Source organism: Gasterosteus aculeatus, chromosome 6 (assembly GCF_964276395.1).
Source record: "Gasterosteus aculeatus chromosome 6, fGasAcu3.hap1.1, whole genome shotgun sequence".
In the NCBI taxonomy this organism is placed as follows: domain Eukaryota; kingdom Metazoa; phylum Chordata; class Actinopteri; order Perciformes; family Gasterosteidae; genus Gasterosteus; species Gasterosteus aculeatus.
In genome coordinates, this window is record NC_135693.1 from 1,871,881 (window position 1) to 1,893,707 (window position 21,827).

A 21,827-nucleotide genomic window follows, 5' to 3' on the forward strand; every position below is an offset into this window, starting at 1 on the left:
CCAATAGATTGCACAGTATATGTCCCGGTTAACATGGAGCCAAATCTATGTCAAAGGTTAATCATTGTTCACATACACGTGTTCTGCGCTCTGGGGGCGCTGTGCGCCGCGGGTCCTGTGGGGGATCCTGTGGGGGATCCTGTGGGGGCGCTGTGCGCCGCGGGTCCTGTGGGGGCGCTGCAGCGCCGCGCAGCTGTTCGCGCCCCGCTGAGGAACCCGACGAGGAAGCAGAACAAGTTAAACGTGTATCAGCTGAGCTGGCTGATGTGACAACTCGATTTCATTGGACGTTATCTTGATTTTACAGCACGACTATAGATCATTGGGATGGAGAATGACATCATCATCATCTCTCTTGAAGATTTAGGGTAAGTGATCAAATACGTCTTCCGCTGCATGAATATAATATAGGAGGTGAGCAGCCTCCCTGCTGTCTTATTTTAGCCAGCACGCTAACGCTACAGGACTGTTTAACGTCAACACGCTGTCGCTTAGCAGCTAACGGTCCTTATGCTGATGAACGTGCGGTGAACCGGGGACATCGCTGCGTACCGCCCGGTATTAATAGACCCAACTCCGGGCTGCCAAGTGCACGAAGCTGCGTCAGCAGAAGCTGCTCCTGTCCGGATTCAATGGAGGACAACACGGTCCTCTCCCCTGCTAGGGGGCGCGCGCGTCAATCGGCGTCGACGTGGTTCGTCTCGTGCCTACGTGCCTTTGAACCTGCCTTCCTCAGTGGCCTGATCGTGCTGCACTGATGTGTGTGTTGCTGCAGGTACCAAGGCCCTCTGTTGGAGGAAGGAGCTCTGGATCCCGCTGTGAGCAGAGGAGCCGCCTCGCCCGAGTTCACCAAGCTTTGTGCCTGGATCGTCTCCGAGCTTCGCCTCTACTGCAAGCTGGAGGAGAATGTCCACGCCACCAACTGTGAGACCCCCTCTATTGCCATCGTCCGAGCCGTTTTAACCGCGCCGGACAGCAGATCAGCGTGTGTGTGTGTGTGTGTGTGTGTGTGTGTCCTCTCCAGGTCCCAGCGAGGCAGAGGGCTTCCAGCTGGAGATGAGCGGCCTGCTGTCAGAGCTCGCCTGTCCTTACTCTGTCCTCACCAGCGGAGACGTCACCAAGAGGCTCCTGAATAGGACCGACTGTCTGCTGCTCCTCAGTAAGATCGCAGCGTTCGTATTCATAAACCCTCATGGGAGACCAGATTCCTCCCTCGCGACGTGTTGGGCCGCACCCTCCTGTCACCCCGTTATGTGTAATCCTGTCTCCTCTGGGTTTATTGCTTCAGCCATGTGGGAGAGTCGGTCGGTTAACTCGGTTACGCCGCGCCATGTTCCGTTCCCGAATCATAAACTTTAAAGTCACTTGGAAGTTTGAAACCCAGGTCCTCAGAGATGAACTGTACGCTCCTGAAAGATGCAACACACGAACGATGCGGGCAGGCCGGTGGTGGGACGGGGGTCAAGGGTCAGCAGTGATCATTGTGTTCTATTTTGACTAAACGGGTGAACATAAGCAAATCCGCCATGCTTGGAAAGTAGGGAGAAAAATAAGTATAGGGACGTGCACATGCGCTGTGAGCTGTTACAGCCACAACGTGTGGAATTCTACTCGTTGAAGAAAAGCGGGCTATTTATGAAGAGCTTTTAGGCCGATTGAAAGAGTGACTTTGTGTATGCCTTAAGGAACAACTCGTAATTACATTTTTTTTGTTTTGTAGGCAACTGCTTGAGCATATTTTAAATTTGACCTTCTGTGAATAGAACTTAACCAGTCCCATTTCCATCTCAGCCTATCTGGTGTCGGAGCTGGAGGCGTCGAGGATGATCCTGGTTACCAAGCCTGAGAAGAAAGCCCAGCAGGCAGGCAGCCCCATGTTCCAGGAGCTGAAGGGGATCTGCATGTCCCTGGGCATGTCTAAGCCTCCAGCCAACATCACCATGTTTCAGTTCTTCAGTGGCATTGAGAAGAAGGTGAGTTTGTGAGAGCAGAACCCACTTGAAGCTACATTACAGAAGTTGACCACTGTTTCACCGCCTGACCTTTGCTCCTGAATGAGTGTTTGTTTGAACTGCCTTCGAGGTTTGGCCCGTCTGCTAACGTGGAGGGGAGGAGCTGTTCCGTGTTCCTCCTTTTTCACAGTTTATGGTCACTAAGCTTGGCAGATCCAGTCACCCGAAGTAAAAAGAAAAGGCTCAGTTGTGTTACAAAGTTCAGGCAGCAACATGTAATAATATCCCACACATTGCCAACGGGTTCCTCCCAAATGTACTTTTCTGTGGGTCACAGATGCTGTGAAACGAAATGGGTTTGTTTCATGTATTGAATGTGCTGTTTGATCTACTTTGATCCACCTTTTCCAAGGTCCGTTCATCCACGTAATACACACATGTACTCTTGTCCATTTTGTTTCTAGCTGAAAGAAGCCATGAGTAAAGTCCCGCCTCATCACGTAGGAGACCCCTTGATGAAGAAGGCCCTTGGACCTATGCACTTGGTAAATACAGGAAGAATATAGTGCAACTCTGTAAAACCGCACGAGTAAATGACAGCAAATCTTTGTTTTTTGTTTATCATTTTCATGCCAGGAAAAAATTGAAGCTATAAACCAAGCTCTTGTAAATGAGTATGAAGTGAGAAGAAAGATGTTGTTGAAACGCCTCGATGTGACTGTGCAGTCCTTTGGTTGGTCTGACCGAGCAAAGGTACGTCTTATCAATCCACCGACACAGCACGTAGATAGCAGTGTGACATCTAAAGCGTCACAGTATTCTATGATGTAGGAAACGGGAAAGCCCGAAAAACGTGAGGCCAGAAATGCTAAATATGAATAACCAATAACTTAAAAAGGTTTGTTTGATCATTGAATTAACTAATTGCCGCTGTTGCATTGTGTCGGCCTGATTTCATGCAATACGGAGCAATGAGTGAACCCTTTTGGCAATGTTGCTGCTTCTGTATGTTCTATTATAGAAGCATGCTGAAAAGTTGGCCAAAGTGTACCAGCCGCTGCGCTCCGCTCTGGACACCAAAAGTAAGATATCTGCTGCACAACTTCTCGCCGCTCGACAAGACTTCTCAAATATTCTACGCACAAGCAGTGGCAAGATGAGAGAGAAGACTGCCTGTGCCATTAATAAGGTAGGTTCACCACAGGGTCAAAGGTCACCATTTTTACCGGTCTATTGAATGTATGCTAAAGTTTTGAAATAAACAGTGAGGTCAGTCTGCAGCACGGATGTGGTATAAAAACAACACTACAGTTTATATTATACCTCGTGTGAAATATAAAAATGTTAATACTCATAATGTTCAATAGAAATAGCAGATTTAAACTTATGTCTTTTAACGGCGAGATTCCCACCCCCAATTCCTTGACTCACTTTTTCCACCAAAAATCCTCAATGAATTTTTTACAGTCCAAAATTGCGAATTTCCTCAGACGGCTTTACAGCCGGTAGACATGCGACATCCTCTGTCCCGAAACCATCACATCGGCACAGGAAATAAAAAAGAGAACCCTTCAATGGGGTGAAAAAAAGAAAGAAAGCTCAGGGAGGACGTCAGAGGAGGACGGACTGCAGGTGTCATTCGTACAGAATGAACCGCGTAAAAGAACAAGTACAACACATCAATTCATACAACAGAAATGATTCAAATAATTGTGAGTAGTAAGCCAGCTGTAGGGCAGGACCACTGCAGGGAAAACCACCATCAGATAGACGCACCGTCGGATAGACGCCTGTGGGGACGGAAAGCACAAAGACGCAGGAAAGAAGCAAAGTAAACTATTACTTTTTACGATAACAGTAACGGTAAAGTGATGGATATTCATAATGATGGTGATGGCTGTAGGGCCGTGGCCGGAGGAAGGAACAGGGTCCAAACAAAGATTTTAATATCCAGTAACAACCTGCTAACTAAAAGTAAAACTTCCTTAAGCGGCCAAGTTGGAATCTGATCCAAATGGTAAATGGACTGTACTTGTATAGCACATTTACACTACATGACATTGACTCCCATTCATACACACCTGCCCATCGGTAGCTAACATTCACACACTGTAGTCGCAGGAGCAATGTTGGCTTTTGGTTCTTGCCCAAGGACACATGGACCTGCGGGTTAGACAGGCCTGGGATCGAACCGCCAACCCTCAGGTTGGAGGACACCCGTGCTCCCCACTCAGCCACAGTCGCCCAAGAGACGGGTAGAAGGTTTAAAATTGTAGAAGTTAGTTGATGGGAGAGAAGCAAAGCATGTATTGCTTGCGTTATGCAAGAGTGATTCCTGGATTTTTTCCTCCAGAATTTTTTTTATTCTTTATTTGCACTGACAAAGTTAGTTCCAATATCGGGTCTAATTTATTAATTTTCGTTGTCTGCTGTGACATCTCCTGAGAGCATTGTACTGTATTCTTCAGCAACCGTATTCTTTCCCCTTTTTACTTCAAAAGGTCCAAGGTGGTCCATTCTGACATGCAGTATGTGAATAGAGGAAGATCTCTTTTGGCGCTAGCAGGTCACTCTGACCAATGCTTGAGCTGCTTGGTTGGCATTATGTGTCCATATTGGTAACGGTGGGTGTAAGCATAGGATTCCTCTCGCAATGCCTGATGTTTTCATGCATTGAGGAACATTGTTTTTTGAGTAATGGCTGTTTTGGTGAATATTGCCGGATTCTTTGTTACTTCTGGATAGGCAGCACGGTGGTATGGTGTTTTGCCAAAATGTGATGTGTTGCTCTTCATGTTTCATATTTGTATACATTTTCAGTGTGCAAACTTCAGCCCATACGAGCCAAAGTGGGTCACATGTGGGTAGTCGGGTGCCTTTGAACCAACCGGTTTTAATGTTTTGTTTTGTTTTTCTCTCCAGGTTCTTATGGGCCGAGTTCCGGATCGAGGAGGCCGACCCTGTGAGATCGAGCCTCCTCCCCCTGAGATGCCCTCCTGGCAGAAGCGTCAGGATGCTCCCCAAGGGGGACACTATAGTGGGAGTGGGCATGGAGGCAGCAGGGGGGGCTATGATCACTACTCCCAAGGTGGCCGTGGAGGATATGAGCGAGGCGGCGGCGGCGGCGGCGGAGGAGGAGGGGGGCATGTAGACAGGGGAGGTAGAGGAGGCAGAGGAGGTAAAGTGCAAGGAGGCTGGGGGGACGGTGTTGGAGGAGGAAGAGGCAGTTACAACCACTATCAAGATGCTGGAAGTCATCAAGGGGGAGGAGGGAGAGGTGCCTACGCAGGAGGAGGGAACAGCCAAGGAGGCTTCCAGGACCCTGGCTACCATGGAGGAGGAGGTGGAGGAGGTGGAGGAGGAGGTGGAGGTGGTGGTGGTTACCATGACAATCAGCAACAAGATGGAGGCTGGCATCAGGAGAGAGGAGGCGGGCGAGGAAGTCGTGGCGGCAGGGGAAGAGGAGGCCGAGGCAGGGGGTGGGGCGCCAGAGGGGGGCAGAATTTTAACCAAGGCGGACAGTTTGAACAGTTCTTTCAACATGGCGGGCAGCAATACAACCAAGCTGGCTTTAATCAAGGCAGACACTACACCAGTTGAAGACACAGCGGGGGGCATCGCAGCAGAGTCCACTCAAAGATTGACCACACATTATATGTGAACACGTTGGAAATGCCTTATAATCCGATTTAAAATGTTCAGCATGGTTAAGTTGAGCCTTGTTTGAGGACGTAGGGGATCCACACAGATACTGTAAACACAGTACACGCGGTTTGACTTGTTTTACTACAGAGGGCAGTTTTATTGTGGTCCTTTGTTTTTTCATAATGATGTGCATCGTTTTTCTGTCTCCAGTTCTTTCGTAGAGGGTTACGCATCTGTTGGACTCTGCTGCTTTGACCTCCTTTTGACACTTAATTAGCCTTATATTAGATATGTTTTTGAAAGACAGGAAAGCTGACTGTACATCTGACATCTGAAGTGCACTATTGAACTCATTAATCATTTCATTGAATTAGACAATTACTTGAAAACATCTTTCCAGTATTAATTTTGTTTGAGTAGGTTTTACTGGATTCTCCTTTGTTACTTATTTAAATGTCATCTTTTACTGCTCATTTGTGTACAAATCTGGATGTTGGAAGGTTTGCATGGGTGTGTGAATGAGCAATAAAATCAGAAATTTTGAGTTTGAGGGCTTTTGCATGTATGAATATTGTTGTTCATGGATATTTAAAATATTATAATAATGATAATAAAGTATGTTGGTGGTATTATTTAAACTAATTTTCCCCTGCATCTCAAACTGACATTTTAGATAAAAGTACTTGTTACGCTGCATTATGAACCCGTTCCCCCTCAAGGTATTTAACCCACAAGTCATTGCTACAGTGTATTCACAGCGCTTCACTTTTTCCACATTCCAAAATGGATTAAATTCATTATTTTCCTCAACATCCTGCACACAATTAGAATTATCTGTAGACCTCAGAGACAGAATTGTATCAGGGCACAGATCTGGCGAAGGGTACAGAAAGATTTCTGCAGCATTGAAAGTCCCAATGAGCACAGTGGCCTCCATCATCCGGAAATGGAAGAAGTTTGGAACCACCAAGACTCTTCCTAGAGTTGGCCGCCCAGCCAGACTGAGCGATCGGGGGAGAAGGGCCTTAGTCAGGGAGGTGACCAGGAACCCGATGGTCACTTTGACAGAGCTCCAGCGTTGTTCTATGAAGAGAGGAGAACCTTCCAGTAGGGCAACCATCTCTGCAACACTCCACAAATCAGGCCTGTTTGGTAGAGTGGCCAGACGGAAGCCACTCAGTAAAAAGCACATGACAGCCCGCCTGAAGGACTCTCAGACCATGAGAAACAAAATTCTCTGGTCTGATGAAACAAAGATTGAGATCTTTGGCCTAAATGCCAATCGTCATGTCTGGAGGAAACCAGGCACTGCTCATCACCTGGCCAATACCATCCCTACAGTGAAGCATGGTGGTGGCAGCATCATGCTGTGGGGATGTTTTTCAGCGGGAGACTGGGAGACTAGTCACGATTGAGGGAAAGATGAATGCAGCAATGTAAAGAGACATCCTAGATGAAAACGTGCTCCAAAGCGCTCTGGACCTTAGACTGGGACAGTTCATCTTCCAACAGGACAACGACCCGAAGCACACAGCCAAGATAACAAAGGAGTGGCTTCGGGACAACTCTGTGAATTGAGTGGCCCAGCCAGAGCCCTGACTTGAACCCGATTGAACATCTCTGGAGAGATCTGAAAATGGCTGCGCACCGACGCTCCCCATCCAACCTGATGGAACTTGAGAGGTTCTGCAAAGAAGAATGGGAGGAACTGCCCAGAAATAGGTGTGCCACGCTTGTGGAATCATACCCAAGAAGACTTGAGGCTGTAATTGCTGCCAAAGGTGCTTCAACAAAGTATTGAGCAAAGGCTGTGAATACTTATGTACATGTTATGTTTTCGTTCTTTATTTTTAACAGATTTGCAAAAAACAGTTTTTACTTTGTCATTATGGGTTGTGTGTAGAATGTTGAGGAAAATAATGAATTTAATCCATTTTGGAATAAGGCTGTCCATCCATCCATCCATCGTCAAACCGCTTATCCTGCACACAGGGTCGCGGGGGGGCTGGAGTCCATCCCAGCCAACTTCGGGCGATAGACAGGGTACACCCTGGATTGGTCGCCAGCCAATCGCAGGGCTACACGGAGACATACAACCATTCACACTCACATTCACACCACTATGGGCAATTTAAAGTCACCAATTAACCTGATCCCCAGAGCATGTCTTTGGACTGTGGGAGGAAGCCGGAGAACCCGGAGAGAACCCACGCAGACACGGGGAGAACATGCAGACTCCACACAGAAAGGCCACTGGGAATCAAACCCAGGACCTTCTTGCTGTGAGGCAACAGTGCCACCGTGCCGCCCGGAATACTGTATGTGACGTTAGAAATGGGATAACCATTGAAAGCATGGGCACGTAAAATAAGTAAAGCGAGTTAGATAAGTGACATCATTAGTGATTAATATAGTATTTGAAATCTATGATAGTGATCAATGATGCTACAGTTAGATAGGTGACATCATTAGTGATTAATATAGTATTTGAAATCTATGATAGTGATCAATGATGCTACAGTTAGATAGGTGACATCATTAGTGATTAATATAGTATTTGAAATCTATGATAGTGATCAATGATGCTACAGTTAGATAGGTGACATCATTAGTGATTAATATAATATTTAATATATATTATACAGTGATCAATGATGCTACAGTTAGATAAGTGAAATCATTAGTGATTAATATAATAATTAATATATATTATACAGTGATCAATGATGCTACAGTTAGATAAGGGACATCATTAGTGATTAATATAATATTTGATATTTATGATAGTGATCAATGATGCTACAGTTAGATAAGTGAAATCATTAGTGATTAATATAATAATTAATATATATTATACAGTGATCAATGATGCTACAGTTAGATAAGGGACATCATTAGTGATTAATATAATATTTGATATTTATGATAGTGATCAATGATGCTACAGTTAGATAGGTGACATCATTAGTGATTAATATAATATTTGATATTTATGATAGTGATCAATGATGCTACAGTTAGATAAGTGACTTCATTAGTGATTAATGTAGTATTTGATATTTATGATAGTGATCAATGATGCTACAGTTAGATAGGTGACATCATTAGTGATTAATATAATATTTGATATTTATGATAGTGATCAATGATGCTACAGTTAGATAAGGGACATCATTAGTGATTAATATAATATTTGATATTTATGATAGTGATCAATGATGCTACAGTTAGATAGGTGACATCATTAGTGATTAATATAATATTTGATATTTATGATAGTGATCAATGATGCTACAGTTAGATAGGTGACATCATTAGTGATTAATATAATATTTGATATTTATGATAGTGATCAATGATGCTACAGTTAGATAAGGGACATCATTAGTGATTAATATAATATTTGATATTTATGATAGTGATCAATGATGCTACAGTTAGATAAGTGACTTCATTAGTGATTAATGTAGTATTTGATATTTATGATAGTGATCAATGATGCTACAGTTAGATAGGTGACATCATTAGTGATTAATGTAGTATTTGATATTTATGATAGTGATCAATGATGCTACAGTTAGATAGGTGACATCATTAGTGATTAATATAATATTTGATATTTATGATAGTGATCAATGATGCTACAGTTAGATGGGTGACATCATTAGTGATTAATATAATATTTGATATTTATGATAGTGATCAATGATGCTACAGTTAGATAGGTGACATCATTAGTGATTAATATAATATTTGATATTTATGATAGTGATCAATGATGCTACAGTTAGATACGTGACATCATTAGTGATTAATATAATATTTAATATATATTATACAGTGATCAATGATGCTACAGTTAGATAAGGGACATCATTAGTGATTAATATAATATTTAATATATATTATACAGTGATCAATGATGCTACAGTTAGATAAGGGACATCATTAGTGATTAATATAATATTTGATATTTATGATAGTGATCAATGATGCTACAGTTAGATAGGTGACATCATTAGTGATTAATATAATATTTGATATTTATGATAGTGATCAATGATGCTACAGTTAGATAGGTGACATCATTAGTGATTAATATAATATTTGATATTTATGATAGTGATCAATGATGCTACAGTTAGATAAGTGACATCATTAGTGATTAATATAATATTTAATATATATTATACAGTGATCAATGATGCTACAGTTAGATAAGGGACATCATTAGTGATTAATATAATATTTGATATTTATGATAGTGATCAATGATGCTACAGTTAGATAAGGGACATCATTAGTGATTAATATAATATTTGATATCTATGATAGTGATCAATGATGCTACAGTTAGATAGGTGACATCATTAGTGATTAATTAGGCTGATCAGACGTCCTCTTTTCCCCGGACATGTCCTCTTTTTGAGACCTAAAAAATGCGTCCGGCGGGGATTCCAAAAACGTCCGGGATTTTGCTTCGTCGGATATTTGTGTTTTTCTGGGTCTTTCACAAATTGACTGTAGATCAGCGGTTCCCAAACTCAAGAATGCCGCGGCCCACTTTGAAATCTGAAAATCTTTTGCGGCCCACCCAAACCTTTAATCACAACTCTGATCAAAACATAAACTAGGGATGATTAAATGACCTTAAGAATTTAACCGATTAAAAATGTATTAACCGACAATGTATGTTTTGTAAACCTTTTTCTCCGGAGCTCGTGTGCCGTGTTTTCCGCACAATAAGGCGCATAAGATACTGCAGTCTATCAGCGCAAATCACCGCCAGCGAAAGTCCGTCTCGAGGGAGGTTAGACGAGCATTGGCATGTTTGGCAGAGCGCCTTGAGCGCCGTGTACAACCAGTATGGATCAACTGATTAACCAATCTGTTCGTTTAAATTGTTTGTGCTTCATCAATTAATGTTTCACATAACTAATGTGCCGCATCATACATATTTTTATATTAATTTCAAACTTTTCAAAATTGAAAAATAAAAACTTTTTATTCATGTATTGTATTGTGAATGACCTCTCACGGCCCACCTGCAGTCGGCCCACACTTTGGGAATCGCTGCTGTAGAGAGAACAGTCATTGGTCGACCGATCTCAATGTTGCCAGATACACGATAATTATCCTCCAAATACGACCATTGGTACGATACTTCACCATATCCAATCTGGCAACACTGAGCACTTTGCCGCCTCCACTAGCGGCGTTGTTTACAGCACATGACATCTGCAGCCATGCCGAAACTAAAGGTAAGTTTACGGACGAACTAAAAATACCCCTCCGCCACGCCCCCCGCCACGCCCCCCCCGCGACGAAGTGTCCTCTTTTTCACAAACGCTAATCTGGTCCCTAGATTAATGTAGCATTTAATATCTATGATAGTGATCAATGATGCTACAGTTAGATAAGTGACATCATTAGATTCAAATATTTGTATTGTCAGTTACACACGCCCTGTGTATTGAAATCCTTGTGCTTGCCTTTCCGGAAAGCCGACCAATTTTAAAATAAAAATGCAATATTTACATAAATGTACATGAAATAAAAATGAGGTAAGAATAAGGCAGAAATGAGGTAGGGAGGAAAACTAGTGATTAATGTAGTATTTGATATGACGCATATTGAGAAAGGGTCTAGTTTAGTGTTGCAACTCACTGCCCCGGAAGTGGTCGTTGCGTCGCTGTTATACTTCCGGTAGCAACAGTCGAGTCGGACACTAAGCCGCATAATAACAACACGTTTGACTGGGCCCAGGTTCGCGTGTTCAGTCTACGATAAGGGGCATCGCAGGTCCCGTTCAACTCGAATATGTACCGCCCAGGACACGCGAAACCTATTCATGGACCGCCGCCGTTTGGACCTCCACCCCCCCACTGTCCTCCTTTCAGACCCCGCGGTGTTCCTCCACCGGGACATCTGCCACCGGCGCCTCGCGGGGCGTTCTCGGCCTCCGCTCCGGAGAGACATTTTCTCGTCGGCAGGCCTCCGGCGGAGCGCTTCCTCAGTGTACGTAACTCTCCCCCCCCGGGCTAAACGCGCCACGGGGCCGCAACGTCAGCGGCACGCGGGCCGATGGATCCGTGACGCCGCGTCGCGTCCTCTTGAGCTGCGCGCGTCGTCCGGTGACTCCGCCAAGTTATGCCTCCAATTGGTACAAATGTGCTGCTAGTCAATGACCCGCGAATTGTGTCGCCGTTTCTTTGACGTTACCTAATGTATCCACCCTCAAGCCAACAATACTCCGATGTAATACTTACAAAGTAGTAATTCGTCCGAGCTCAAGCCTTCTACTGCGATGGGAGCAGTTCTGTTCCTGTGACTCCACTTCCAGGCATCAACGTTTGTTTCCTCAACAACAGCTCTACGTTAAAAGTAATGAAATACTTCCAACAGAATGACTAAGTGGCAGAAGCTCCTCTGACTCGTGACCTGGGTCATTTATATGAGACCTGTTGAGCACCAGCGTGTCCTCTCTGAGGGACAGACCACATCCACGCAGCACACCGGCGTCTCTAGTCAAGATTCCTCCTCACAATAAGATGCCGCTTGGAACATCAGGACATCGATACATATTGTAGCGAGCCCATGATTAATGAGACTAAATGAATTGGGCTACTACTAAGCTGAAGGACTGTTTTTCTCCTAATGCAGTTCAGTAGTCTCATTTAGCCGGTTGTTAAATGCCTTCATGGCTCCAATGTATTTGATATATTGTAAAAGAAAATGTTAAAATCCCTCCAGCTTCTTTAAACTACAGACCATATTTCAGGCATCAAACAGAACATGCTTTTTATTTTTTAACCGTTGACTTGGTGACAAGGGAACCCAAAGTGTAAGAATGATAACTTCCGTGCAGCTATTAAAAGAAGCGTGTTGGCAGCAACCACAAGAGCGTCGCCTCCGCCTCCTGGATCTACAAACTCCCAATTCTACCGACGGGTCACTTTCGTCAAATTTGTCGACACAATCCGGATCAGCTGAGTGGACCTGCTCTACATTGATAAGGTAAGTCAACTTTTTGAACATCCGTCGAACCTAAAGGATTTAATAGATAGATCTTTAATGGATTAAAGAGCAATATGAGTTATTAGTATTTTAAATATGGCTATTATAACATTAAGTTTAGTATTCTATTTAGTTTTACTTATGTTGTAGAAATTATAATGTATTACGTGTATATATTCTTTTTATCTTATTTGTGAATAATCGGCTTCTCTATTTCCACTGGTTTTTATATTTTGCAGTTAAAAATATAAAGGAATCAAGTATTTGCTGAGCAATTGGACCTGTTCCAATAGTGCAACATTCCTGTATAGCTGAAAACGGAGGAACAGAAGTTGCAGATCCACAGAAGAAAGTACGCTACTGCGATTTGCAATGTACTTCATTTGTACTTTGGATGAATTCATCTTCCAAATGACAAACTGAATGAATATCGTCAAAAGTAACCAAAATCAAGAGGAAACTCTACAAAGGAAGTGACGGTATCCAAGATTATGCAATGATGAAATGGTCGGTGCCTCCGCTCCCCACTGAGGTTCATACACAGCCAGGTGAACCACCCACAGCACCGCGTACTTCAGCCAACAGGAAAGACAATCCCCAAATTCTTGTATTGTCTCGATGGCATTCGGCCCCCTCGCTGTATTGAGAAGACACTTTCTGTCAATAGAAAACCCCTGGATTGTTGATATGTAGCTTACCCCACATCACTTTCTGAAGAGAGATGCTCAATAAAATATCTTTTCATATTTCTTACACATGTTTTATTTTTTCGTTTTGTCAGTCTCTTCCCTTATGATGGCATTTTGATTCAACCAAAAAAAATTCCGGCCGTCCATGATGGAAAATTCATGTCTCCAAGTCAGATTTAGTATTTGGTTTTGGTCTCTTGTTCATTAATATTTATTAAACCTGGTCCTACTCATTAATAACCTAGTTCAGCGGTTCCCAAACTCAAGAATGCTGCGGCCCACTTTGAAATCTGAGAATCTTTTGCGGCCCACCCAAACCTTTAATCACAACTCTGATCAAAACATAATGATTAAGTGACCTTAAGAATTTAACCGATTAAAATGTATTAACCCATCTCCGCGAGGTATTTGCTCGCTCGCGGAGCGTGAACTTCGTTGCTCGCGAGGTGAATCTCTGCTCGCGCTTGAAGGTGTTTTCTACGCGCTCGCTGTTGTTCTTTCTAACAGTAAGGGGCGGAGCCAGTCACCATGGTCTCTACATCTGATTGGTTACAAACCGCGTCTTTGGATTGGCTGGAGCGATGCATTCACACAACTATAGAAGCCCATTTCCACACTGAAGAAAGGGGATCGAAAGTCGAAATTATGAGATAAAACGTTGTCAAAACACAAACAACACCTTTATGTAACCATAGATGACAACCAGCTACAAGCATCATTTACCATCATTACCGGCACATTAAGACCAATGCGTGGAGACGGTGCTTTCAGGGTCCGATCGATGCTGCGAGGTGCGTCCGCTCCCGCCGCCCCCCTCGCCATCCACGCCTTAAATCTTCGGCTCCTTTTAGAATAACTTATTCTCCCCGTTAAGATGGTTCAGCTACTGTAGAGAAAAGGGCACTGTCTCTCGCTCGGCGAGAACAACAGCTTTGTTTCTCCGACGTGCCCTGAAACAAGCTCCATATCTCACGCGCTTGAGCGCCGCTCAGCATCTCGCCATCGTAGACGAGCTTTGGCATGTTTGGCAGAGCGCCTTGAGCGGCGTGTACAACCAGTATGGATCAACCGATTAACCAATTGATCCATGTATATAAGGTGCTCCGGATTATAAGGCACTGTCGTTTTTTGAGGAAGTTAAAGCCTTTTAAGTGCACCTTGGAGTGCGGAACATGCGGTATATTGACTTTAATACCACAAGAGGGCGCCCAGTTTGTTGAACAACGACAGGCGGACAAGAGCAGCCGTTTCGAGTGAGAGCCTTAGTGTTTTATTAATCTGTCCGTTTAAATTGTTTGTGCTTCATCAATTAAGGTTTCACATAACTAATGTGCCGCATCATAAATATTTTTATATTAATTTCAAACTTTTCATTTTCATTTCATTTATTTATTGTAAATGACCTCTCGCGGCCCACCTGCAGTACCTTCGCGGCCCACCAGGGCCCGCAGCCCACACTTTGGGAATCGCTGCCCTAGTTAATCAGTGATCGGGTCCAAACATTGACATCTTTGCTTCCTCTGTCTCGGAAGCCTCCTATCGGCACAGGAAAAAACTCCCCCCAGAAACCCCTCCTATGGGGAGAGAAACGGGGAGGGACAGTGGTGGACGTCTTGTGTACAGACCTAACCATGTAAGAATTTACAATAGGTTCAGTGCCTATGACAGAAATAGTTTAAATATTGAGAGTAGCAAGATATCTTCTGGGGGGAGTTTCTCCTGTGTCCATGTGAGATTTTTGGGGCAGAGGACGTTTTATGTGTCTGTAAACGTACACAACACACACGACTACAGTGGGGACCAGTTGGGGTTTGGGTCTCTGCTGCGCTGCTACAAGCGCTGCGACATATGCACATAATGGGAATTCCCCCGTTATAAGGGGAGGGGAAACACTGAACAGACTGGTGATGGTGGAGTAGAACAGGACCAGTAGCTCCTGAGAGAAGTTCAACTTCCCGAGCTGTCGCAAAGCGCAAATCATCGTCCGTGATTTAGGATGGCGTCATGCTAAAGCACGGTATTAATAGCGTTGTTTCCTCTGTTTATGCAATGTTGTGCAAACCGAAACGTTTTAAAACATGAATTTCTTTTCTTTTACTTTTATATTTTATTTATATTTTTCTGAAAATACATTTTCTATATCTACACATGTTATTTTCTAAAAAATATGAAACTTCCTAGGTGTTTTTAATTTGACACCAAATTTATTTCCGATTATTCTAACGGGAGGCACAGTTAATTTCTTGTTCGAAGTTTGAAGTTGCAACGTTTGACGCTGCAGCTTGAAGCTTGAAGCTTGAAGTGTTTTGTATTTATATTTACAGTATACTTACCGTTAATACACACTCACCGGCCACGTTATGAGGTCCACCGTGCTCGTAGAAGGTTGGACCCCATTTTGCCTTCAGACCTGCCTTAATTCTTTGTGGAATACTTTCAACACCAGGTGTTGGAAACATTTCTCACTCCCCCCGTAGGCCTCTTCAGCCCAACAGATTTGAGTTTTTTGTATGTGCAGTATGTTTCATCCTGCCCACACATGTCCTCAGAGCGGCTGATGTATGATGTCATCCAGGTGAGCAGCAGCAGCTTGAAAACACTCCCATCAGTGCAGTCAAAGTAGGACTGTAGTTCCAGCTTTGCCTCGATGGTCCATCTCTTCACAGTCTTGACCACAGGCTTTTCAAACAAACCATTGTTATGTAGAAAGTTATCAAACTGGTTTGTGACTGTTTTCTCAAGGACCTTAGAGAGGAAGGGAAGATCAGAGACGGGTCTGTAGTTAGCCGGCACCTCTGGAGCAAGAAGAGGTTTAATTACAGCTACCTTGAAGGACTGTCAACAGAGACAGATTCATATTATCCAGTAGACGTGCTAACTAAAGGAAAAACTTCCTTAAGCAACTTAGACGGAATCAGTTCCAAGAGACAAGTAGAACATTTAGACTACAGCAGTCAGTGTATCAAGGTTGATGGGAGAGGAACCATCAAGCAGGTATCAGGGCCCACTGCTGCAGCCAAGGTTCCCACACGCGAGGACAGATCAGCACTGGTCGAAGGCAGGAGACCATTTTTTCCCTCTTATTATTAGAAGAAGTTCATAACGTCGTTACTACTGAGGTCCAAATAAATTCACGTCTCGACAGAGCTGTGACTGGCTACAGTGGTCTCTGTCTGTTTTGTTTACAAATTATTTGTAAATGTTTTTGTTTTTCTTACAGTACCGTACATATGTGGGAATATATATATATATATATATATATAATCATTAAAAATGGTGATACAGTGGTAAATTATAATTTGAGAACTGATTTGTAATTTGTGGTTGTAACATGCATTGTGAATACTCTCAGCCCCACTGTAGCACCTTCTCCATAAATAGTACAATGACTGCTTTGGGAGGCAGCAAGCAGATCTCCCCTCCTGTACAACATCATCATAATCAAGTCCCACTGTGGAATCCCCCTCCTATGGATCATCAACCTCCTGACAGCAGGTAAACGTTTGTTAATGATGATGAAATATTTCATGTTTCTATGTTTCATGTCGTTTGAAGCACATGCATGCTGCATTTCAGTGAGGAGGCTGGTGAGGAATTCCTGAGGTGCATTGCAGCCAATAAGCCTCTTCCAGACTATCTCAAAGGAAACATGGCAGACAACCTGGCTGAGGCCTTTAACTCCACAAATGTCCTGAAAGACATCCTCAAATCAAACCCTGAGTTCCAGAAGCATGCGGCCAGGAGCCGTAGTCGAAGCCGTGGGAAGTCTCGTGTGAAGAGTCCTGCACGAAGCAACAGCCGAGCACGAAGCAGAGTAAGGAACAAAAGCCGTGAACGGGCCAAGAGCAGGGCCAGAAGCAGAAGCAGGAGCCGGGCCAGGAGCAGAAGCAGGAGCCGGGCCAGAAGCAGGATCCGGGCCAGAAGCAAAAGCAGACCCAGAGGCAGGGCCAGAAGCAAGAGCCGGCCCAGAAGCAAAAGCAGGCCCAGAGGCAGGGTCAGAAGCAGAAGCAGGGCCAGAAGCAAGAGCAGGCCTCGCAGTAGGAGTCTGAGCCAGAGCCGAAGCAAGAATATGAGTCGAGCGCGGAGCAAGAGCCGGGCCCGGAGGTCCAGGTCACAGAGTAGCAGCAGTGAAAAAAGTCCTGGCAAAGACTCCCAGAGAAAGGGTTTTAGCGGCAATACCAGTCTGACAAGGAAAAGCCTGTTGGAAGGACTGAAGCTGGTCATGAAAAGCAAAGAGCTGGAAGAGCGGTTGCCAACCCTCAAAGATGCCATCCTCACTATTCAGGTAGAGCTCATCTTTCATTCTCCAAAATGCACACTTTTTGGCATAAAGTCACTTAATGCCCTTTCTTCCCCATTGTGATGCTCTGTTTGAACTCCAGCAAGTTGTCTTGACCACATATATATACATATATATATACATACATACACACACATGTATTTAACTTTTTATTGGCTAGCTAGTACCTCATGCCAGCACATGGTTGCATTGCTTGCTTAGCAAGATGAGAAAGTGATGTATGTCATTGTTGCTATCTCCTCTGTACAGGCCTCAGATAAAAGCAAAAAAGTGGATTGTGTGCCTAACGTGCAGAGACATCAGCCGTGCAACAGTAATGAGAACTCAACATCGTTGGAAAATGACAGTATGGTCCTTCCCCATGACCGAGTAGGCAGTGACTTTTCTTGGCTCCAGGTGCAGAGTCAGGAGGACTCTGCAGTCCTGAAAGCAGATGTGCTTGAGGATGAAGAGTCATTTCTGTATGGGAATGAAGACACAAGAGGAAAAGAGGCCAAAAAATCCTCCACCACACTCTTTACACCATTTCCTGGGATCGGAGAGCTTGCCAAACCACGGGCGATGGCTCATTCAGGCAGTCAACATCATCAGAAGTCCAGATTCAGCACTTTTGGGGGTCCGCTTGATCTGAAGCAGCCTCAAATGACTTCCCCTAGTGTAGCCTCTGCCAATCTGGACAGCATTGAGTATGAGAAGATCAGGAACATATTAGAAAGTCTGGGCAAAGCAGACGTCAGCGAGATCATGGATAAGATGCAGGGGCTTAAGGAAGGGAAGCAACCGTCTCCTGCACGTCCTGCTGCAGCCTTGGCATTGCCAGCACTGAGTCACCCCAATGTGCGTCACGCTCTGGAGTCCTTACAGTCATTGATCAAAGGTCAGTCAACTACAGGTCTTTGGATTTCCTAAACCCGCCGCGACACCTTTTTGTGTTTATTACTTTGATGGACTTTTGTTTGTGCCAAACGATTTAACACATCTCCGCTTAAAAGCTTCACTAGACTATTGCTTTAACTTAACATATATATGGAGTGAAGTTGATTTGCACAATCTAATCCATAGAATATTGACACCAGTTTTTAGATTGGTTCCCTGTATGATCGACCAGGTAACAGAAGGCTTCATCTATGGCACAAACAACGTGCTTCAACCATGGCGTCACTGAAACGGGAAGCGCTGTCGGTAGCTATCTCCAGCTACCAAAGCGGGTCATTGGAGTCCTTTGCCGTTACTCTCCCCAGTAACAGACATGGCAGCGGAATATTCCCATTCTCTTGGATCCGTTTTCAAGTTGCCGTGAATGAGATTTTGTGAGCGCTGACCGGTGACGGTGTACCCAATGGGTTGGAAATGAATCTGGATCGAAGAGTTATCCTCTCTGTCTTTATAGCTTCATGCTTTTGATATAAAATCCAGAATCATGTTGTTGTTTCTTTCCTCAAGTTACCAAAGAAAGGCGTGAAAAACGTGATGCCAGTGTCACATCTCAGACATTCTCTGATAGATACAAGGTAAGAGGTTTTCAAGCTACTCAACATCTGAGTGATAGAGTTGAAACCCTTCAACAATGGTTAAAGCCTTTCTTTTTTAAATTGTTCCTTGTGTTTCCAAGGCAGGAGACAATGAGGAAACAAGAAACAAAAAACAAGCCAGAATAAGACAAATGGAATCTTTGATGAAAGAACTGGAAGGACTGTTGAAACAGGATGGTAAAGCTGCTCTGTAATGACGGTCCAATGCTTCCACACTCTGAGCTTCTCCGTGTGCTTCACTGCCTTTCTGTCAACTCCTTTGCAGGGTTGAGTTTTCTGAGTCCAGTAATTGGGTTTTACTGCCAGAAATGTGAAGAGTTCATTGGAGATCTGAATAGTGCTGAAAACCACGCAGCCATCCACTGCCATAGTAACTCCAGCAGGGTAAGTTTAGTGCATGTATCTCCCGGCAAGTATTGTGTATGAAAGCCTGATCTCTTTCTGTCTGTTTCATAGAGTCCAATTAAAAACACATGAATGTTACTTCATTAACATGAACTCACACACTAGTTTATTTGGACTTAATCCCACATAAAAAAAGTCCTACTAGGACAGATTCTGAAAAGCAGCTGAAAAGAGTCCCCAACAAAGGAAATCTTTGCTTCCCGTGTATTTCTTTTAAAGCTGTATGTCTTAAGTCAGAGTCGGCACTGGAGGGGGGATAACGTGGGTACCACCGTGTATGTACTACGTGAATGCAGTGTAGCAGCAGGAGGCAGGATGATGGGATGTGGGGTGTCTTAAAGTTGCCAGACTTTGTAACAAAGCATGTTTTTTTAGATACCAGGTAAGTAATGATGCGTTATGTTGCTTGAAAATGTGTAAAAGGAAGATTGTTTTTAATTTGATCTATTTTTATTGACTTTTTAAAGTCAATTAGCTTTTCCTCTCCCTGCAGCCCCATTACATTTCATAAAAGGCAGAAAACGTCACACTATATATGGGCTTTTGTCCCCACCGCTGTCTTATTATTGACATAGACTCTTTGGCTTCTATAACAACATGCAGAAAAATAGTTTTTATGTACTTTCTGCAGAAACTGCCAAAGGACAAGCCCGCTGAAGACATCAAGGGAATCTCTCGCCATTTTAGCAACAGCACTGAGCACCCACACCCATCAGACAGGATGGCATATCACATGGACCCCAGCTGGAGAGACGAAAGAGATCAAAAAAGCGAGCGCCACAAAGACAGCAGAAGCCAAGGGGCGGGGCAGAACAGCGGCTCCTTGAAAGAGGAGATGAGGACGGAGAGGATGCTCATAACGGTGTCCCGGGGACTGACTCCTCCTCCAGACGCCAGGGTCAAGGAGCAGATGAACAATGGGCCGAGCAAAGTCAGTGTGGAGGACAAGGCTGGCCAGGGAAAACCACCCAACGACAAAAGAGATGAAGATGAAAGCAGTGATATTAGAGGTGACGACAGAGGAAAAAAGCACATAGGAAAATCACCGAAAAAGAAGAAGGAAAAAAAGAAGAAGAAGAAGTCCTAATAGTGAGATTCATGTCATATCCACGGCCTGATGGGATGTTGGCATCCTGTTGCTCCCCAAGTATTTCTAAACAACTTGTTAAACTTAGTTGATTATTTTTTATTGATGTGGTCATCTTTGTGTATTTGTTGCAGAAATGGGTCCGACCTCTGGTTAGCAGCATGTAACGTGCAGCTCTTCATAGCGCTGCCTCCAGTGATTGTGCCGGCTAAAGCCAAATGTGAGCGACCTCTACTGGATTGGATGAATCTGTTTTTTTTTTTTTTTTACATTACCAATTGATATGTAAATGTGTGGTCCTCTATAACTCATGTCCTGGTTTCATGTTCTAAATCAATGGTTAGAATTGTTTTTGTATTAAATCCGCTCTCCATACCATTGCTACTGTGTGACTCTTTTCCAACAACATTAAAGGATTAGAAACGTGATCTCTGTATTTTGCATCTATTTCCATTTTCTTACTTGTCTGCATTTTCATCTGAAATATAAAATGACACACAAGTTTGTCTCCTGTGGTGACTTTGAAAAGTAAAGAGTTATGTGTAAGATGTAATTTGTAGAAGTAAAATGGTATTGAGTGATCAGATGATTATCTCTCTGCATTGGCCATGATCAATAATCAAAACTACATTGTTCAAGTGTCCAGAATTCTTCACAGGTTGAGTGATTAGTGAGTGCTATTGAGAATAAACGACTATGCTTATACATCATTAATGTATTATGTCTTTGACTCCACGGCCAGGAAACCCACTTAGGTCAAAGGTGGTAAACGTGGGTACGTTCAGCTAAATCTCCCGAAACGCAACTAAGACCTGTGAAGGCCCAAACTTTAGTTTAAATATCTAGCAACAATCTGTTGCTAGATCACATTTTGTTGAAACATTTCACTGATTTATTCCCTATCAGCATCATCATAATTAACAGATTGATATGAACAGTTAATATGACTCATGACCTTAATAGCAAATGTTAGCCAGCAGCAAATGAGCAGTTTATAAAAGGGATCTCTAAGAAGCAGTGTTGTTCTACCAGCACAGTACTTCTGCAGCAGTACGTCAGCCTTCCCACCTGTTTATGGGAACATCAGTGCAATATAGGTGTGAGTCTCATCCCGCACACAGGGATGGGCAAAAAAACCATCAAGCTGTATTATGAAACAAAAAACCCTTCGAATAGATGTGTGAAAACCAAATATTACAA

General features: G+C 43.6%; 2 protein-coding genes across 3 annotated transcripts; both read left to right on the forward strand.

The window, feature by feature from the left end:
* Nucleotides 1–98: 98 nt before the first annotated feature.
* On the forward strand, nucleotides 99–6,235 carry fam98a (family with sequence similarity 98 member A). The gene is made up of 8 exons (XM_040178352.2): nucleotides 99–368; nucleotides 776–924; nucleotides 1,025–1,159; nucleotides 1,792–1,973; nucleotides 2,417–2,497; nucleotides 2,589–2,705; nucleotides 2,974–3,141; nucleotides 4,875–6,235. The coding sequence occupies exons 1-8, from the start codon at nucleotides 328–330 to the stop codon at nucleotides 5,550–5,552; spliced, it is 1,551 nt and encodes a 516-aa protein (XP_040034286.2). The 5' UTR covers nucleotides 99–327; the 3' UTR covers nucleotides 5,553–6,235.
* A 5,024-nt stretch (nucleotides 6,236–11,259) lies between these two features.
* LOC120820693 (uncharacterized) lies at nucleotides 11,260–21,337 on the forward strand. 2 transcript variants are annotated; one of them, XM_040178753.2, is made up of 9 exons: nucleotides 11,280–11,615; nucleotides 16,656–16,798; nucleotides 16,880–17,588; nucleotides 17,853–18,480; nucleotides 19,047–19,114; nucleotides 19,216–19,312; nucleotides 19,401–19,519; nucleotides 20,172–20,629; nucleotides 20,762–21,128. In XM_040178753.2, exons 1-8 carry the CDS (start codon nucleotides 11,418–11,420, stop codon nucleotides 20,625–20,627), a joined length of 2,418 nt encoding a protein of 805 aa, XP_040034687.2. In that variant the 5' UTR covers nucleotides 11,280–11,417; the 3' UTR covers nucleotides 20,628–20,629; nucleotides 20,762–21,128. The 2 variants fall into 2 exon arrangements, with proteins under 2 accessions (XP_040034686.2, XP_040034687.2); XM_040178752.2 differs by having other exon boundaries at nucleotides 11,260–11,615; nucleotides 20,172–21,337.
* The last annotated feature ends 490 nt before the right edge of the window (nucleotides 21,338–21,827 follow it).

Coding starts and splice junctions, on each gene's coding strand:
- fam98a (XM_040178352.2), top strand. CDS start 328: ATGGAGAATGACATCATCATCATCTCTCTTGAAGATTTAGG. Junction 1,974..2,416: donor TCAGTGGCATTGAGAAGAAG/GTGAGTTTGTGA, acceptor TTTTGTTTCTAG/CTGAAAGAAGCCATGAGTAA. Junction 2,498..2,588: donor CCCTTGGACCTATGCACTTG/GTAAATACAGGA, acceptor TTTTCATGCCAG/GAAAAAATTGAAGCTATAAA.
- LOC120820693 (XM_040178752.2), top strand. CDS start 11,418: ATGTACCGCCCAGGACACGCGAAACCTATTCATGGACCGCCGCCGTTT. Junction 18,481..19,046: donor CTTACAGTCATTGATCAAAG/GTCAGTCAACTA, acceptor TCTTTCCTCAAG/TTACCAAAGAAAGGCGTGAA. Junction 19,313..19,400: donor AGGACTGTTGAAACAGGATG/GTAAAGCTGCTC, acceptor ACTCCTTTGCAG/GGTTGAGTTTTCTGAGTCCA.